The sequence below is a fragment of the Orbicella faveolata genome, unplaced genomic scaffold, assembly GCF_042242905.1.
Source record: "Orbicella faveolata isolate gen_17 unplaced genomic scaffold, um_ofav_v1 contig_4, whole genome shotgun sequence".
NCBI lineage: Eukaryota > Metazoa > Cnidaria > Anthozoa > Scleractinia > Merulinidae > Orbicella > Orbicella faveolata.
In genome coordinates this window covers 4,205,938-4,225,518 of record NW_028301569.1, presented here as the reverse complement: position 1 = coordinate 4,225,518, position 19,581 = coordinate 4,205,938, and the positions used below count along the sequence as shown (strand labels likewise).

General features: G+C 37.0%; 1 protein-coding gene and 1 long non-coding RNA gene across 4 annotated transcripts; one reads left to right on the top strand and one right to left on the bottom strand.

Annotated features, from left to right (window-relative positions):
• Positions 1–2,865: 2,865 nt before the first annotated feature.
• Positions 2,866–15,312, bottom strand: LOC149101094 (melanocyte-stimulating hormone receptor-like). Of its 3 annotated transcripts, none has more exons than XM_089276194.1 (3): positions 15,112–15,312; positions 14,877–14,931; positions 2,866–4,826 (listed from the first exon to the last, which is right to left on the bottom strand). In XM_089276194.1, the coding sequence occupies exon 3, from the start codon at positions 4,705–4,707 to the stop codon at positions 3,784–3,786; it is 924 nt and encodes a 307-aa protein (XP_089132320.1). In that variant the 5' UTR covers positions 4,708–4,826; positions 14,877–14,931; positions 15,112–15,312; the 3' UTR covers positions 2,866–3,783. The 3 variants fall into 3 exon arrangements, with proteins under 3 accessions (XP_089132320.1, XP_089132321.1, XP_089132319.1); XM_089276195.1 differs by having other exon boundaries at positions 14,877–14,928; XM_089276193.1 differs by lacking the exons at positions 14,877–14,931; positions 15,112–15,312 and adding exons at positions 8,575–8,912; positions 9,664–9,783.
• On the top strand, positions 9,928–13,950 carry LOC149101095 (uncharacterized). The gene is made up of 2 exons (XR_016203089.1): positions 9,928–10,061; positions 10,556–13,950. It is a non-coding gene; the product is annotated as an uncharacterized LOC149101095 (long non-coding RNA).
• Positions 15,313–19,581: the final 4,269 nt, after the last annotated feature.

Below are 19,581 nucleotides of genomic sequence, written 5' to 3'. Positions count from 1 at the left end.
GCTGAGTTCTTTGTTCTGCATTAACATTACCGTTGACTCCAATCTGCCTTGGTCCAACGATTTTGCTTTCAAGTTCCTCAGCTTCTGCAACAGTTTTTCGTGACAACAATTGAATCAAGGCTACGCGAAAATCTCTTAATCTAACAGCGTAAATTAAAGGATTAAACAACGAATTCAAAACTGGCAATAAAGTAATAACATAAGAGGCAGTAACCTTTATATTGGAAGGGATTCTTCCCTTGAAAGAGACCAGAATAACAGCAGAGACATTATACGATAGCCGGAAACAATACTTCAGTTGAACTCTCTGTTCAACCCATCATTGTACTGGTATAGAAACCGCCGCTTAAGGAAAGCTACAATGGAGCTGTTAAAGTGCAGAAATAGGCCAGCAGCTCGCAGTGCGCGTCACATTAGGCAACGTCGCTATTCCTTGGCATCGCTAGATGTCGAAAAACTTCAAAACAAGCAACGAAGCGCACAACTATCTAGATCAGAATCTCTCGGCGCTATGATTTGTTTAGACACTTTTAGGCAGAGGCGGATTGAGACAATGAAGGAAAGACCCTTGTCAGCTCCATCGAAGGTACCAAGTGACAAGATATTCACACAACAGCACAACCAACTAATTCTCCTGGGGCGTTTTCAATCTGAACTATTACAATTAAATTGTAACAGTTTAGATTGACAATGCCTCAGGAGGGAAATCCATTCATCGCAAAACTGAATTACAGAGAAACACCACGGAGCTTGGAAGATCTCGGCGTCATATCAGTGGTAAATGTGATGTGATATCTTCCAAGATTTTATCAACTTAATAAATGTAGATGTAGATGTAGATGTAAAATCGTGCGATCAAGCTGTCTGAATGAAAACTCTATCCTGTCACTTACTAAATGTCATCATAATGCGACGCAGAGGAATGCTCAAAGAATCAGATAAGTGACCAGAATGTTAACACACTTAAACGAGCCGTAGAACAGAAGAACTGCCGATGAGTTCACCAATGAGAAAGAGCTTTCGTATAATCTTTTCGTATAACAAGTTAATTGAAATCAGTAAATGAAAAAAAAAAAGTTTCAAATTCCCTTAGAAAGAATGAAAAACAAATAGAATTGACAACAAAAAGTAATTATATCTGTGTATGCTTTGACTTGCCTTTGTAGACTTCTGTAGCGGAATGGGTTCGGGAAACGCCAAAAAAAAACCCGACTTGATTGACTAAACAAAAGACGGATCGAAACTCAAAAAAACCGACCAATACTGTTAATAAACTTTATGCGAGTCTTTCAGTCAATACCATCGCGACTGAACTAACCAATCACTTTCAACTGACCAGACTTATAACACCATCGACTGACAAACACTATTCAATCTACGAAGTACCAAAACATGCTTATTCTGTTCAGCGGAATGGATGCAAAAGAAAAACCATGCGTTACTTTCGGACTAATGCTCTCCTTCAAGGCAAGGAGTTAGATAATTCATATTATCTCTGCGGGCAGACAGCGTTTTTATTTTATCATATCTTCGAGTGCAACCTTAAAAGATAACCTTGACGGCTAAAAATAGTTGGGGTTCGACTTGAACATCTTATAAGGTGAGACCAAAATCCGTAATTTACATTCCTAAGGGAGGCGACGAGCATCCCCGACCTTTTCACATAGGAGTCCTATAGGAGTCCTTTGGCGTGAAGGGGGTCTTGGTTGGTAAGGCTTTGGGAGTAAGGGGTTTTGCAAACTCTTCTGCGTTTCTTGAGAAATTGGTTCATCCAGCACGTTCTGGACAACCTTTCTTACAGCTGGCGCATTTTCTGCAAGAAGTTGCTCCAAATACTCCAACGTTGCTGGATCGATTTTTGCGAGTTCTTCTTCCAGTCTTTCTTCGTACCTTTGGTTGTTGGAAGCCATAGTTCCTTTGGTATAACAAGAGTATTCATTTCTCTAACTGTTGTGTTTCTTTCATCTCAAGCAAAACAAGTTCAAAAGTTTCCTTTGCTTTTTTGCGCTTGCGGGCAAGACGCTGTTTTAGCGTGTTCCCGCCACATGGTCTGCATAGGCGGTAATCGCACAAAAGCCCGAACCCGCAGCCTCTACACGGCTCTGGCATCTTCATTCCTTTCTTTAGCTGGTATTTATGCTACCTGCAATACGTACAGCCCCTGGCACAACTCTTCCCGCAGCTTTCTTTCCGGGCCCGCATCAGCCACGCGCACTTGTTTGTCGCTCGAAACATCGCGGCTCGGGCGGTATAACAACGGGCTCGCTTGTTTCTAATATGGGGTCCTCCTTTGTTGTAAGTAGTATAGGGGGAGTCACACAAATACTGTTTCAAAGAGGGAGCTGAATTTCACCGTTTCGCAGCCCTCAGGTTCAACCGGCCCGAGCATGTGAGGGCCGGACTTGACGGTGGGGGCTGCGATAAGGTGAAGTAAAGCTCCCTCTGCGAAACGGTATTTGTGTGACTCCCCCTATACTACTTTTGTTTATTATCCCATATCGGGACGTGAAGTTGCCATGGAAAATTCTCTGTTTATCACGGACATGTATGAATGAGTCGGTAACTTTTGCCAAGATGAACAAACAACTATTGCGAGATCTTATGGTCAACAGCGAAATAATAAAAAAAAAAGTTCTTCAAAATTAAAATATGAAGGTTATTGGATGTTTTGCATCTTTGGGGAGGTTATTGTTTCCATTCTCGTACCGCCATTGTGACTGCATAAGAAAACATTAGCTAACATTGAGTTCGCTCGTCAAATCTCCTGTCAATTCTCCCTTTACAGAGAGGATGAGTTGACCAATGGAAAAGAACTTTCGTATAATCGTTTCGAGTGAACTAATTTATAATCATTTAAACGTAGTGCATCGTAAAATGTTTAAATTTTCTTTAGAAACAATAGAAAAATTATAATAATTGGCAGATTAAAGTAATTATGTGGGTGCTTTTGCTTATCTATCGGTTGACCATTGTAGCGTTATGGGTTCGGTAAAGTCATATAAAATATGCTCTATTTGTTCAATCAGAAGAAACAAGAGACCCACAGAAGAAACATCCGTGATCAGGCACAATGTACTGTTTGTGGGATAAAAAATGAGATTAAAATGGAAAACAAAGCTTACAACAGTCATTTATAGATTATAGAGCCCTCATTTTAAAGTGGCTGAATAATGGAATATATTCAAAACATCGATGCAAAAAAGAAATTAACCCACGTTTTAATTAATAGCGAAAGAGAACAATTTTCAAGGATAAGTGCTTGTTCATGTATAAATATATAAAGCCGGAATTCTAAATAAATGTTTGGAGAAAAAGCACCGATGATAACTGTATTTTAGTTGCATATAATAAACTTAACATTTACATGGTACAATTTCTGGGCAATTCCAAGATCTCGTAGAACGTTTTTCGCTACTTTTTAAAAAGAGTAAGAAAAGCTTAACCACTATATTTTGAATGTTCTTTGAGTCAGAAAAGTTTAAAATAAGCACAGGCAAGGGGTTTACTCTCGTAGGTACATGCTAACTCATACCCTCACCCGGACCGCAGTTAGAGGGGTTAGATTACCTCCCTCCCACCCTTTTCTGGTTAAGTTATGCTATTCTGAAAAGTGCTTATTGACTTTTCTCTTTTGTCTCGATTTCTACCTCCAGGGTTAACCTGTAACTGATAGCTGTATTTAGAGCATTTTTGGTGTCAGTCAGAAAAATGCTTGTTCCGACCCGTATGAAGTGTTTGCTTGACAGATAAATGAGTCTTGATGGTAATCAGCGATCAAGAAAGCTAACCCGTGAAACAGTTCAACTTCTTGATGGTGTCCTTCACTCCTCGCCTCACGTCTCTTATTTTCCAACAGTACAGGAATGGATTCAAAGTGGAGTTCAACAAAAGAAGGGTAATCGCTACAGCATGAGCTTGGTGAAAAGATGGCGAGTGTGATCCAAGCACGCCACGTAAACCTGTTACAATACCAAGAGGCAGATAACAGGCAAGTAGAGTCATTTGTATCCACAAAGCACTGGACACGGTCTTTCTGTATCGTACTATATTCAGTGGAATTCGTGCTTCATTTGGTTGTCCTTGGGACGTACTAATCTTGACCTGAGCTTGGCGACGGTGAAGGGTAAGATAAATCTTCGAGTAGCAAAATATGGAGGTTAATAGACATGATGGCATTATTACGGAAAGAATCATTTCAGCCATGCGACGCTCGTAGAGCACTGTGACTGAAAAGACAGTGGTAAAAATCCAAAATAAGAATACTAGGACCCATACTCGCCTCAAAGTTACCACTTGCCTGTATCTTAACCCCAACATCAGGGCGAGAAGCCTATCTACACTTATTGCCGTTATTATTAGAAATGACACCCCACAGAAAATGTACCCTAATGTATTTGAAGATATGCTAGTATAGTAGCAAAGTTTGGAATGTTCTGGTGCCAAAATAAAGGTTACAAAGAGAGGCTGTGAAATTAGGCCCACGCAGAGATCAGTGGTCGCCAGGCAACCTAACAGAAGTTTTGATGGCGGATGAAGGGAAGAAACCTTTTGAAGGGCAACAAAAATCAGAACATTCCCCATTAAAGCAATGGTGGAAAGGAGAATATTTAATGCTGAAGTAATTGTTCGATGTGGCTCCTTAAGGCTTGCCAAGCAACAGAGCTCTTGAATTGTGGTGCATTTTCCAATTTCAGTAGAATTCATCATGTTTTGTCTCCATAAGATTTCCTCCTCTCTGTGTTAACAAAATTCTCTCATTTCCGGGGCGAGAATTCTTGCGTCAGGTGAGGACTCCTACATCAGACGACACAGTTTCTTCTGATTTCCTGAAAAAGAGAACGTACATACTTTTTAGTTAACTACAGAAATATCTCTCCTAGACAACTAACAATGAGATGCCTTTGGTGTTAACAACGGCATCTGATTGTAAGATGCAGATATGTCATTGTAACATTTGCAAGTGAGATACAAATGTCCGGCTCGGACATTTGCATCTTACTTACACCTCACTTCTGTGTGATAGAGCGTGGACTCACATACAGCAATATGCTAGTGTTGAAAAAAAGGCGAATAATTTTACTATACAAGCCATAAACTATTCTTTAACTATTTAGTTTCTATAAATCCGCTGAGCTTTCCGTCATCGGCTGCCTTTGCAATTTTCATCCGAAAAATTGATCAGTGAGAATCTCTCAGAACGGCAGAATCTGATTTTAAGTAGTTTGCTTGTCTGAGTCATTTTCGTTGGAGAAGAAGTTTACTGAGAAATTACTACAGTTGTTTCCCGGTAAAGATTACTGTAGACGTCGACATTCAAGGGACAAATGTTGTATTTTTTTTTCCTTCGCTCATTGCATAGCTAAAAGATTGATTTAAAGTCTGGTAAAAGATTACTTTAAATTGTTAAATGATCGCGAGAAATCTAGAAAAAAGAAATCAATTTTGGAGAAGATTTAATAATTAGCTCATGGTGTTATAATCCAAATTTAAAAATATGAGACCCCCTGTGGATTTTCCGTCAATAAATACACATTGGAATTTCAATTACATTGTTCACATTGAAAGAATTACAACTGCTTTTTCGTTTAAAAGAAAGATCAGTTAATTATGGAGAAGATGTCTGCAAAAAGAGATTGCTCTGAGTTCATTATTAAGACAGAAGACAATTTGGATAACAGCTGGTAAGAAACTCGTGCCGAAGAAAACGAGGAAAGACGAAGGATCGTTCCATGAAAGCAACAACTTAAGAAGGAACTCACCACCAGCAACAATTCAAAGGCTCATTCTTCGACCAACCTGTGGCCTCCAAAAAGGTTGTAAGTATGGTACTCCAGTAAAAACTCACCTTAGTAAGTTTATAGCAGTTTCCAAGTTTTGTTTCGGATGGGTGGTTGATCGATTTTGGTTGCTAGTTTCGTAGTCGGATCCTCCACTTTTTTGCCTCAAGCGAATTAATAGGGTATACAGATTTTACAGAGGGAACTACGTCTCATACTTTTTTCTCTACCAACGAACAAAGACGTATACAAAATCACATCTCCTGCTCTTCTTCTAATCTCGTCTATATGATACAGGGCAACAAATGCAATGCTCAGTACATACCCTTACCAAACCAGCTGTATTTTTAAACTGATTTTAAACTGTTTTGAATGTATTTTGATGATTTAAAGAGTATTTTGAAGTCACTATAGGGTATTTTTGTGGTATTTTGTACAAAATTCAAAATTTTGCTTCTTGTTTGTAATGTATTTCAAGTATAGTTAGAACCTATTTCATGACCTGGGAATGATTTTCACTCTGTTTTTAACGTAGTTTGAGCTCAAAACAGGGTTTAAATAGGGGATTTAAAATCTATTTTAATACTATGGCTACAAAAGTTTCGTTCAAACAGTTTAAAAATTCTAGTTAAACCCTGTTTTGAAAGTTATATTGGCAATGGTTGTAGGTTTAAAAAGTATTTTACAAATTTTCAGTGTTAAAATACTCTTTAAATAGGGTATTTAAAATGTAGTTGACATGTCAAGAGCATAAAATATGTTTTAAATAGGAAGTTAAAAACCTATTTGAGATAGCAATTCATATTAAGCTTTAAAATACAACCAAAACAGTCTGTTTTAAACATATTTTAAGTTTTAATCAGGTGAGTACACTATTTAAATAGTAGTTTTAAATAATGACAGCAATGTCTACCTTAACAACAGATTTTAAATACACCATTTTTGCACTATTTCTAAATCTAGCCCACTGGAAATTTATAATGCAATCAACATAATTTGCATCCCCTTTTTGAAAACTGCTTGTAGTTTCTTTTCACTCAAGCTTTACATACAAAACCTTTAAACACAATGGTTCTCAACTGTAGTAGGTTTAGTTTACATTTTATCTAGAAAACAGCAGGTGAGTTCTATATTATATGTACCACACTGGGCTAGCACAAGCTATTGAGTGGAACTTTTTCGCCTACTGTTATCAACCTGAACTGTACAGCAGGAATACAAGAAAAATAACCACGCAATGTTTCAAAAGGGTGGCGGGAGAAGTAATTTTGAAAGCAATTCAAGCTCTTCGATGTCTGCATGGACATGTACAATATACAAGTCTTGGCAAAAGTGTCATCACTGTAAAAATTTACCAGAAGCAATCAAATTTCTGAAAGCAACAACTAATAACTCAAGGAAAATTGATCCAAGTAATTGGTTGACATTACTTATTATTGGTTGGGGCCACCCCTAATGGCAAAACATGCCATCACTCACAAAGTAGACCAGAATTAAGATCTCACAATCAAATCACAAAAAAATCACATCTACTCAATATTAAAATGAAAATTTCAAGGTACATGTACATGTAACTTGCTTGCAGTAATTGGCCAATTATTGATTGTGGTCAGTCATCATGTACATGCTTCAAGATTACATAATTTACATAATTTTGACAAAGAGTGTCCCACTCACAGTGTGCATGTGGAAGGTCTCAAAACAAATCACAAGAAATGATAACCACTGAATATGAAAAAGAAAATTGCTTGTAGTAATCAGCCAGTTACCTATTGTGGTCACTCATCATGGCATACATGCTTCAAGATCTTGCAAAAGTGCTGTCACTCACAAAGTACACCAAAATCAAGATCTCACAACCAAATTCCTTTTTTTTTTTGTTCTTTCAAACAATTCTTTTTTTCTTGTTTCCCATATGAGCAGTTACAGTTTTCCAGATTTTACAGTCATTTAATTTTGAGGTCAAAAGTGGTTTGAACTAATACAGTATTTGTACAACAGTTTAGTCATTATTGTTAACAATGTAGGAAATCCATTTTCTTTTTTTGTCTAAATAGTTTTTAATGATAAAAGTTGTTGTTCCAGTCTGTTATGAGCAGACTTACGTTGAATTTACTGCTTGGTTTCAATGACAGATGCTGTGACCAGGCTAATATTATAAGAGTCTGTGCTCTGATCTGTTAACAAGAGGCATTCACTACTAACATCACAGCAAGCTGGCAAAAAGCGCCAGTTCGTTTGGTTTCAAAACCAAACAAATATATGTATCAAATTCACAATAACTGTGAATAATAATTATTATTGAATGAGGTTGAGCAAAATATCATGATTTGTCAGTGGCAAGCAGATCGATTATTTGCCAAAGCTGAATGCTGACACAAATAATTGATCTGTGACCACCCAATCACAGCTCAGGGAAGTGATCTGCCATTTAAATTATTTCACCTGAGAGCTTGGTTCCAATTATGCATGAGCAGAATATTATTTGCAGCAAACACATTTAGACGGTACTACGCATGAGCAGACCATTATTTGTAGGCAGTTATTTACAGGTCACTTGGTGGGCTCTCGGCCAGTGAAAAGGAAGAAAAAAATGCATCGAATGATAAAAAGATTTATTTTTCAGTTGTCAACAACAACATTTCAGAGCACCCAGAGGCCTTTGCGCATTTGCTTGTGTGCCATCTTGCAAATTAGAGCCCAAGCTTCAAGATCTTGTGAACAACAACTACTGAACCAGGACTTGGAACATTTCATGATTAATTATGTACATGTATCAATTGCATTATCCACTTACCCATCCATTCATGTCCTAGTGGGTTATTCTGTAAATGGTTAAATTTTCTCTTGTTCTTGAAAATGTTACAAGCAAAAGAGAATATTAAGAACCCTCATTGGACCACATAAAAACGCCTTCGTGGTAAATCACGCTGATTTCGCAAATCTTTCCCAACTTGTTTCATCTGCCTCAGTTTCTTGCAAAGAACGAAGTACTTCAGCTAGTTTTCTGTGTTTTTATCCTTCTCTTATTACTTCATCCTCTTGTCTTTCATTATTTTTTCTTCTTCTTGCCAGGTAATTTCTTCTTCCTGAACCTTTGTTGTGCTTAGCCATATTTTTTGGATATATATCAACCTGCCACATAAATATAGTGCATTCATCTAATCAAAAATTTGGTGAATTTGAACTACACTGAATGCTTGTCTATCCCCCACTGAAGGTCAAAACTAACATGTGCATGGGGAGAAGTCCCTATCACTAGTCCCTTCAACCATTTTCAGAGCCCCTTTGTGTGAATATCATTTTTGTCAAGAAATCTACAATGTAATTACAGGAACCATAATATAGAAGAATGAAAATAATTAAAGTAAAATTAACGATAGAAACAATAGGGCGAATACAGGTTGAGTGACACCTAACGTCGCAGCCAAAATGCAAGGATTCTGTTCATGGTAGGCTTGATTCAAGCTTGGATTTCATGTGTTATAGCATGCAATTAGTTAATACATGAACATGTATACAACACATTCTCGCACGACAACAAAGTGCGATTCGATTCATTCGAATGCCCCAATTTTGTTCTTCGAGAGTTCGAACCCAATCGTTCGATTAAGTTCGATTGATTTCGATAAAGTTCCTTTAATCAAGCCTTCGATTTGGTACGCGATTAGTGACGTCTGGAGCAAAGCCATACATCTAAGAGAAAGCTTCTTTTATGAATGAACATTTGGCGCATCTTTCAAACAAGAAATCGCCAAGAATTACCCGCGAAACTTAACTGGCGTATGTCTCAATGTAAAATACCTGAAAATACGCTTGAAAACGTTTCGAGGGTTGTAAACAAAAAAAATGGAGTTTAAGCAGATAAAATAAACAGATAACGTACCGTTAAAAATCCTGGGCTAATAACTATATCCAATGTAGCACTCCTCTTGCTTCGTGTTGGCGGTCGTAACTTTTGGCGCAAACGGATTTTCCGGTCGATTTTCCGCTGACCCGCCGGTGCAATACTCTGATGCGAGCATTTTGGTCAGCTGTGATTGCGTGAAAGATCATGCGAGTGACCACGTGACTTGTTTCCATTTCAAAATTGTTGTGTAAAACGAAGGTTTCGTTCCAGCCGTTTAAAACCAGTGCAACAGTTCATTTGTTGTTGTTTTTTACCTTTTACTGGACGAAAAGTTAAGGGACCGAACCGAATCATATGACTCGTGGGTGCAGCGACCATGATTTGCCTTTGCGATGGACTTCAACTTGGTAATGTCTCAAGGAAATGCCGTGGAGGTAAGCCGACCATCTTCTGTCTTGGTGTGTCTTTCATTCGAAGAGATGCATGTTCATATAAGTACATGTAACATATTTGTAACCACATCAGCTGTTTTATCGAATTAGATGATTGCCTATGAAACATAGATCTGAATTTTGAATTGTTCTTCGTCCAGGCTACATAATTATAGGTACTGTTTTATATACATGTATGATCAGTTATATGGCAGTTACATGTTTACAATGTACAACTGTGTATGCCATTTTTGTGCAGCCGTAAATTACTCATCCATTGTGATCATTTTACTATCTTGACATGGCATAAACTGATCGATCTCTTCGTAGGGAAATTAAAGTGCGAACTGTGGAAGTTGAATCAAACAGTTTGTTTTTGTTCAAGTGGAAAGGCAACTTTATAGACTTAACATGATAACAAAACATACATGGAGGCAAAAATATTAAATCCTGCAATAATTAAACAATGCAATAAATAATTTTGTTTTTATTTTCAGCTTTGAGAAACAGGAGATGGAGAGTGGTGCTGCCCTGTTAGGGCCAAAGTCTCTGCAAGTCTGATGGGGTCTTTCAACTGCCTTCTGGTTACGAAGTTATTGCTGCAATTCTGCAATCGTTGGTAAATTTTTAAAGGAGGAAATAACTAAAGTTAGGGTTAGAAAGGAAGCTATACGTAGCTACTACAGTCATGCCACATCAGTGAAAGTACAGTTGTTTCTTGTTGGAAATGAATGAACCTTACAACTTGATGAGATAATTTTTGTTAACTTGTAAATAATAATATTATTGATTATATATTACATACACTGCGGCTACAAAGTTTATTTTAAGAGGAACATGGTATGCATTAATTAATTCTTTCATGTTGGAATACTGTAGTTTTTGTAAAACTTTACCTCAAATTGCACAAGACCTTGACTTGTGACAGCTTGGGTTCCCTATAACTTACTGCAAGTGGTTTTGGTTTTTTAAGCTTCATCTTGCCAGGGCAGGGAAAAAAAAAATGAAATCTAGTTGCACAGTGGGCCAGTCTATTTCAGTTTTCAGTTGGCTCCACTAAAATATTACTAATGCCCAATGGGCACGCAAGGTTCATGCCTTATCAACTGCATCATTTACTAGTTGCTGTCTATAGTAAGTGATAGACTATAACAAGATGAGTTTACTGGTACTATGAAACTAGGTGAAAGAAACTACTACTAACAGTGGCACAATAATATTGTTGTGTCAGATACAAAGTATGCTTGGATTTTAAATTAATCCATGCTTTCAACTCACTGTTTTGCTCATCTTGTAGTCTTAAGTTTTGAAATAGGTTTTGATTGGAAATTATTATTCACAAGATTACATGTACTGAGGCTAATTTCACTTGCCCACCTTACCAGACCTCCAAACTTCTGTTTTCACTTGCCCAAGAGCAAAATTTACTTGCCCCAGGCAATGGGATGTTTGTTTTTCCCTGCCCTGCTTGCTAAGACTACGAGTATTCCCTCTTTGGCTTAGGGCCTCTTCATATGAGCCCGGTCAACCGGCCTAGCTCGGTTTCTGAGATCTCGCCTCGCCACTCTTTCTTTCATAAAAATTTTGATGTGTTCATATATGTATGAGAAGCCAGGCTGGCCGGGTAACTGAGATCTCGATTTTTGCGTCCAAGATCTCGGTAACCAGGATGAGAATTTTCCCATATGAACACTCCAGCCCGGGTAACCAGGCTGAAACTTTTTAGGCAAAATAGCTTTGCTTTTGCAACACAGTGTCCAGTTACCGGGCTCATATGAAGAGGCCCTTAGTCCATGCATCATGCATGATGCAAAAGAAAATCAACATTTTTTCTTGCGGTTTTCATTTGCATCACACACAATAGACTACGCGAAAGAGGCCGGGACTACTCATAGTCTGAATATCTGTAGGCCCAAAAAGATAGTACAGTTTTAATTGCTATATGCACATGTACATGTACATGTACATGTACATAAGACAAGTCCATGACTCAAAATCAAACCTACAACTTGCTTGCAACTGTAACATGGACCACATAAATGATGCAGGGTTTAATTGTAGCCTCAGACATTGCTCAATGACGAAAGATGAACAAAACCTTTGCACGACGTGATCATCACCTACTAAATGTACAAAAGTCACACATAATGAGTTGTACCCTCTAAATTGGCCAAAGGGTTCCCTTGATTAGAAGTGATTGATGCATGTACTTCATGTCCTGCATGTACGTTTAATTACAATGTATATATTTCCCATGTACAGACCAGGGTTGTCATTAATTTGTTAGTCACCTGTAGCCTTATTCTCCACACCCATAGCAAATTTGTTACTTTGTGGGTGAATTCTCTAAACAGCAGGGAATTTCACCCATAGCATCAAGGGAAAATCAAGCATACTCAGCCGTAACAGGTGTTATGGTTAACAGCCCTTAATGACAGCCCTGCAGACATAGCATACCGGTACAAGTCAATAGCCTGTATTTAGCCTTAAAATGAGTGATATAGAAGATGTTTTATACTAAGTAATTGACCCTTAGCGTCAAGTTCTCAATTGGCATTGATACATGCATGTTCCTTTGACTCCTTTACATTGTTTGCAATTCTTCTTAACAAAGAAAATATGTAGCACTGATGATGACCGTGCACTCAAAAATGTTTTGGTTTTTAAAATTTTAGTAACTTTTAGCCTTTTATAGACAAAAAATATATATTATTGCAGCCTCAACTGTTATTACAGCTTTTCATATACAGATACAGTAAGCGTAGAGCTGCATTTATTATACAAGTAAAGAAAGAAGTAGAGCCAAGCACCCCCATCAAGCTTGAGTTTGCCCTACACTGACTTCTAACATGTCATGTGTTGTTCACAGCTAGAGCAAAGTTACATGTAAGTTCAAGATTATTTAGCACTATTGTTATGCTGTTTTGACACTATTTTTAAACTATTTTCACATTAGTTGATGCTATTTTAGTACTATTTTTATACTATTTTTACTGTATTTTCATACTGTTTTTATGCTATTTTGTGCTATTTTTACGCTGTTTTATACTATATTACTGTATGCCATTTCAAGACTATTTTAAAGCTATTTTCATATAGTTATATTGTATTTGACATATTTTTTTCATATATGATCCACTTTAATTTTTAAACTGTTTAAAGTACAGTACGATTGAAATATATTTTGAGACAGTGGATTTCAATAGTGTTTTAAACAGGTTTCAACGCCTTTAAAATCAGTCGAAAAATATGTTAAAAATATAATTTTGCACCTATTTTAAACCTATTTTGTATAGAATACTTTTAAAATTGTCATTTAAACTAGTTTTAAAATAGTCTCGCAGATTAAAAGCTGTTTTTAAAACGATTTGTGTCCTGTTTTTATTCCGAATGCTGTGTTCCTCGAGAGATTTTTAAAGTAGTTACAGACTATTTTAATTATATTTTTAAACTTAGCAAAGGATTTCGAGTTTTGGAATTTTAACTATATTTTTAAAAGCTTTACAAAATACATTTCAAATTTTGTTTCAATAGTGTTTTAAACAGGTTTAAACACCATTAAAAGCAGTCGAAAACTACGTTAAAAATACACTTTTCGCCCTGTTTTTAATCTATTTCATAAAATAGGTTAAAAACAGTTCTTAAAAATAGTATTTAAATACATTTAAAATAGTGTTTGGTTTGGTAAGGGTAGGCGAGACTAAACGTCGTTTCAGCGACAGATTTGGTGAGCACAGACGCGCACTCGAAAAAGCCATCACACAACGACACATTGACCAACCCACCGCCGTTACAGATCACTTTACCCTTCCTGCCCACTGTATGCACAACATAGAATTCGTTCCTTTCGAAATCATCAACTCAAATAGGGACTAAAAAAAAAAAAATGAAACTGACGCTATTCGCGAGGCAAGAGAAGTATTTTTATCTCCAAGAGCAAGACCCTTAAACCTTCTGGGTTAAACAGGTCGGACGAAATTTAATCTATTTATTTTTTATGCATTCGCTTTAGTGCACGTTTCCTTTTTCCCTATTTTTTGTCAACGAACCATGTCACATATTTCCTGTAGTATCATCTCAACTTTTGTAACTGTTTTATCCATATCTACTTAGCTTCAGTGTAGCCCCGGCCCTGAAGAAGGTTAGTCCTGTCTAACCGAAATATTGGGCATTAAATTTACCCTTTTCAGCCGTCCGGTCATCCTTTCAATTAGGTTTATGTAGACTCGGGTAGATTTTTAACAAGGTTGGCCAAAATGTTCTTCGATTATCAATGCACCAAAGTGTGTGGGTTTTTTGATTTTTCAGGCCTCTCTAAGGCCTTCTCATGTCACGAAGATCGGTTAACTAATATTATATTCATCTAATCCAATATAGATATTTTTCATTAACCAAAAGGAAAATCGAAAAAGCCTCACGCACTTTTTGTAGTCGGTCATCCGCAGATTGGCATGACGCAGCTTGTACATCGTATCCAGGTAACTCTTGCGTGCGCTAATCAATAAATGAAATCTTCAAAAATCTTTTTTTCTTTTTTTTGTCATTCTACATCTGATTGGCTTTACAGTGATATATTCTTTTCACACTTCTTTTCAAAAGCGACGCGAGTACGAAAGATTTCGTCAGAGACTCTCCTGAAGGTCTACGGTAACCTTAGGATTAAGATGCAAAACATTCTCTTCCCAAACTTCATGTTTGCCTAAATAATTTTGCTTCTGCTACACGTTTTCAGTGACTCTAGGTCGTCCAGTATTATATTATATCAGAAGATGTAATCTTTTAGTGAGTTGCCATGCATTATTCATGAGCTGTATTTACCTTTTCTTCTTGATCCAGTTATGTAACAAAGCTTTTTAACTGAGCTTGCAAGCTGCTGTGGAATAATTTTAAGAATAGGAAGAATAAAGCATACTAAATATGTTTTTCAAAAAAAAAATCATGTAGAAGAACTGAAACATTGATATATAAGTCTTACCAACAGATTCAGGATGTAGGCCACAATAACAGTCTATAATTTCCTACATTTTCATTTGCTTTTCTTTCAATTACATACCTACATGTAAGCGATCGAATTAGATAAAGTTATCTGATCTTCTGGAGGCCGCTTTCAGCACTGCAAATGCAGTCTTCTCAACTTTGATGAACTCTTCACAACTGCTGCTTATGACTACGCTTCAGTTCGTGAAAGCCTTGCAATTTATACACGTTGATTCCGGTCACCTTAAAGTGTGATTAATTGCCAAATTTGAAATTCTATTTCCGTGAACAAAAAAATTGAACAAATATGTTGACCAATATCTCTATTTTGATAACAGAACATTTCGAAATACATTTGATAATGAATATTAAAGGACTAAAACTACGTCGTTTCGAAGTCATCTTTCCGTGACTCCATTATCAAGTACAGGTGTAAGCTGTAGTTTCGAGATTAAATACAAATAAAGGTGAATGGATAGAGTACATTACAACAATAAGTGTTTCGTTGTCAATGATGTTTGACGTGACAGTGCGTGCGGTATATGTTTAAATAAATGCTCTTGCACGTATTGAGTCTGACTACGTTTTTTACTTCGGTTTCCGTTCACGAATAAATAGCATTTCTTGAATAAGGCAGTCCAGTTTTCCTCGGCATTTCTTAAGAACGGAAAACATTTCCCCTATGTCTATTTTGATTACTTAAAAGATGTCTTCAGTGTCAAGGTCCCGAGTTTCTGATAAAAGCTACGAACAAAGAGCGTTTAAGCTTCCAAAACAGGAAATCCAACTCCCGGCCCTTGCTGGACCTGATTACTTTAGGTTGAAATGTTCGACATTTCCGTGGATCTATCTGGTGCGATTTTAGATCAATATCATCATTGTCAGGTTGATAATTCATTTCTGTTAAGAAGCGTCAATGCATCCTTTTTTCTATTTATCATGCAGTAAATGGTGATATGACTTTACAGAATTTGCTTCAAAGCAGTGTTATTTAACTATAATCCTTTGTTTTGTTCTTTTAATGTGTTGTTGTGAGGAGACTAATTAGTTCTTTCTATGTTTATTTGTCATTGGTATTTTCGTTTGAGATCTTTCCACTTTTACCCCATTCATTTAAGTGAATAGATATTTCGAATTTAATAACATGAAAAGAAAAAAAAAAAAGAAAGAAAGAAAAAAAGGATTAAAAAAATAAACATCAACAGTTATTTCCAGTCGGTCATTGGCGTCCGAACTATTCTTTATAAACTTTTTTTCCTCTTTTACCTCAGTCATTCATTCAAGTCAATAGACATTTCAAATTTAATTGAATCAGAAAAACATATGAAGAACGCTACTTCCATTCGGATACATAATTTCATTCAAGCTCAAACTTCAGGCACTACAAACTTTTTCCTCCTTGATCAAGCTACCTCAAGTATAAATGCGTTTTGTTGTCGTTGTACTTTGTTTTGCAGCAAAGCTGAGGAAAAATAATTCATTATAATTTCATAACTCAAGATGTGGTGATAAAAAGAAAACTTTCTTTGTTTGATAAGCCCTCCAAAGTTAAGTTCAATTACAAGCTTTAGCTAAATTGAATTTTTTTTCATTTTTTCCCCTCATTTGTCTTCTAGCTAAGGCCATTAAGAGCAGAATTGCAATTTGCATCAAAATCAAGGCACCTAGTACCTTCTGCTTTGACATGTTTCGGCCCTAGTGCATTCCACACTTAATTGCAGGACCACAAATGCATAATTCACTTGCTCATCTCAATATCCTTAACGAATCCTTTTGGTCGTTTTAACAAATTCAAGAAAAGCGATAGCACAAGAACGACTCTGATGGACCTCTGAGAATCTATCGTGACTACTGATATCGATTATTCATGCAAAGCCATGCAGAGTCATGATCACACACTGACCAGTAATCGACGATATAGATACCTTGTTCATGTAAGAGGAATATATTCCAACAGAAGATAATGGGCCACTTAGAGACACATTATCATCCATCATTATATCTGATTAAATGACTAATCATCGTAGACTGAAATATGAACAATACACATCTCAGCTGGGCTTTTCTTAGAAAATTCACAACTTATTGTACGTAACAAGCTGAAGATAAAGGTTTATTTGCGTTGGTGTGACGCACAAACCCATAATTCACCCAAAACTGGCGGTACACTTATGATCAAGTGACACAGCAGGTGTTCAGAGGCAGAGTAAAGCAAAACTTTGTGACTGTGCGATTGTAGACCGAGAGTGGAGATCCAAACTAGAAACAGTAAACCCAGCTCAACTAAGTTGCTCTTTGTTTCTGAAACAAAGCATAGGTTGTTTTCTCTTTTCGACGTATGCTAAATGGGATCCCAGGTTAAATTATCAGGCTAGGAAGCGATGTGTCTATTCAGTAAAGTAAAGTACAGGTTAGTAGCGTGTTCCTTAATTGTTATCTTTCTTTTGAATCCCACAGTTCAATACGACATTACAAAAATTGTTCTTAGAAGAAGTGTAAAGAAATACTTATTACAAAAAAAGACAGTAATGTACTATATTGCGGGAAAGTAGCTTCATATCTTTTCTTTAGCAGAACTCTATATACTTTACTTGTAGTCACTATGTTGTTAGACGTGTACCAAGGTTATTCCCTATTCTATCGAATAATGCCGCTCTTCAGAATTAATTACATGTTGTTAACAAAGTGTTTTACTTTCCAAGACACATGTTACTCGTCAAACACCCAAGCTGCCTGATCGTATCGTACACTGTTTTTCTTACATTCTTAATTGATACTACAGCAGTAAATAATCGTGGTCAGCGATAAGTTTGATAAATAATGGTAATTGAGCTGAGTGGATTGAGTGCAATTTGATCTAAAATCATACGCTTGATTTCAAAATCGAACGAGCGCGCAGCGCGAGTTCGATTTGAAATCACAAGTACGATTTCAGACCAAAATTGCACTCCACTCAGTTCAATTGCCACTTTATTAGATCCATTTCAGTTGAAATCGCAAAATGCTATTGCCTTAAGTTTTAGATTTTTGGTGTATTGTTCCAGTAACCGGTTTGTTAAAAATAGCGGAGCCGGAAACGCCTTTACATCTCATTTATTATGCAAAACGATGTCATGTGACTGAAAACTGATTCGAGCATAACAAGGGAACAAGCAGTTCTCAGGACGAAAACAGTCTACTTAATTCATAAAATTCAATTCTCGTCGCCTGAATCAATGATGGAAGGCCTCCCTTCCTTCTGTGGTTGAGGCTGAGGCTTCTCGTTGACTTTGCAACCTGTGTAGTTCTGCGATGGATTTCTTTTGAGTTGTGAAACTCCCTCGAGTGCACGGTTCCCAGTGGAAAGTTCTTCTCTTTTAAATACTGTTCAGTGGCACTCTGCATGATTTTAAGGGATTCGAGCTCGTTAAAATCTCCGTTTCTTTTTGTGACCTCAGCATAGAACTTAATACTCACCACCTTGTCAAGCTCTTGCGGTGCCATTTGTTTCAAGATATTTTCAAGATTGCGGGACTGGCACCAGCTTCGGAAGACGTTCGTTCATTCACTGTTTTGTGGAGCAAAGCGTATTTTGACTATACATGTTTATTCACAGCGACAGATTTGAGCGCTTGTATTATTTCGGTTGAACCTACCGAAGACCTGGAAACATCTATCTTCTTGAGATGGCTCTGCATTTGTTGCTGTGTGGTTTTCACTTGTTTATATCTTGTTGGACTCGGTATCATACGGATTTTGAGAAGGTGTTGACTCGGAAAAAATCATCAAAATGGACACTGAAAGTTGGGAACTTCCCTTCAAGTACGTCGGCAGCCTGAACCAGCTCATAATCGTCATTCAGAAACTGTAAATTTGAAAACCACAACAACAACATTAAGTTTAAAGTTTTGGCAATAATAGTTGAAAAATTCGCCACACAATGGCTTTTTGTCTTTCGTTTTCCAGAAATTTTATTGGTTACTTTAAACTTAAACTAACCTTGAAATCTGTCCCTTTGTCATTGGCTGAGAAAAAGATGCGATTTGCAGAAAAATAGTGATTCGCGAATAAATCGCACCGCCGAGAGCCAATCAGATTGCAAGGATAACCAGTGATTTCAAAATTTGATTTAACAAAAAGCAAAAACATGCTGGAGACAAAGCGAAATCAACAGGTCGAGCTCTAGATCTAGAGATAATCTGTGGCTAAGAACCCAATGTATTTGGATATAACAAGCCAAGGCCATTTGAACGGGAAGCCATTTCCGTACGCGTGGGAATAAAAGAAAAGAGAAGTAAAATTAATCCACGCTTTCGGTGACATTCCGACTCATCGTCTTTGGGGTTCGATTCCTATGATCAAAAGATGCGATCAGAGGAATACGTTGCCTCCTATTCTCTGGCATTTCCGTGTCACTTTTTAGCTTTTCCAGTAAACTAAATACTCTTTGAATACCGTGCCCTTGTAATCGACATAAAATGCGTGTTCGAGAATTTTTAGGCGAAATAAAACTTACCGTGAACCTAACAAAAAAAGCTGTACGAGAGAAGTACATAAGCAATATCGT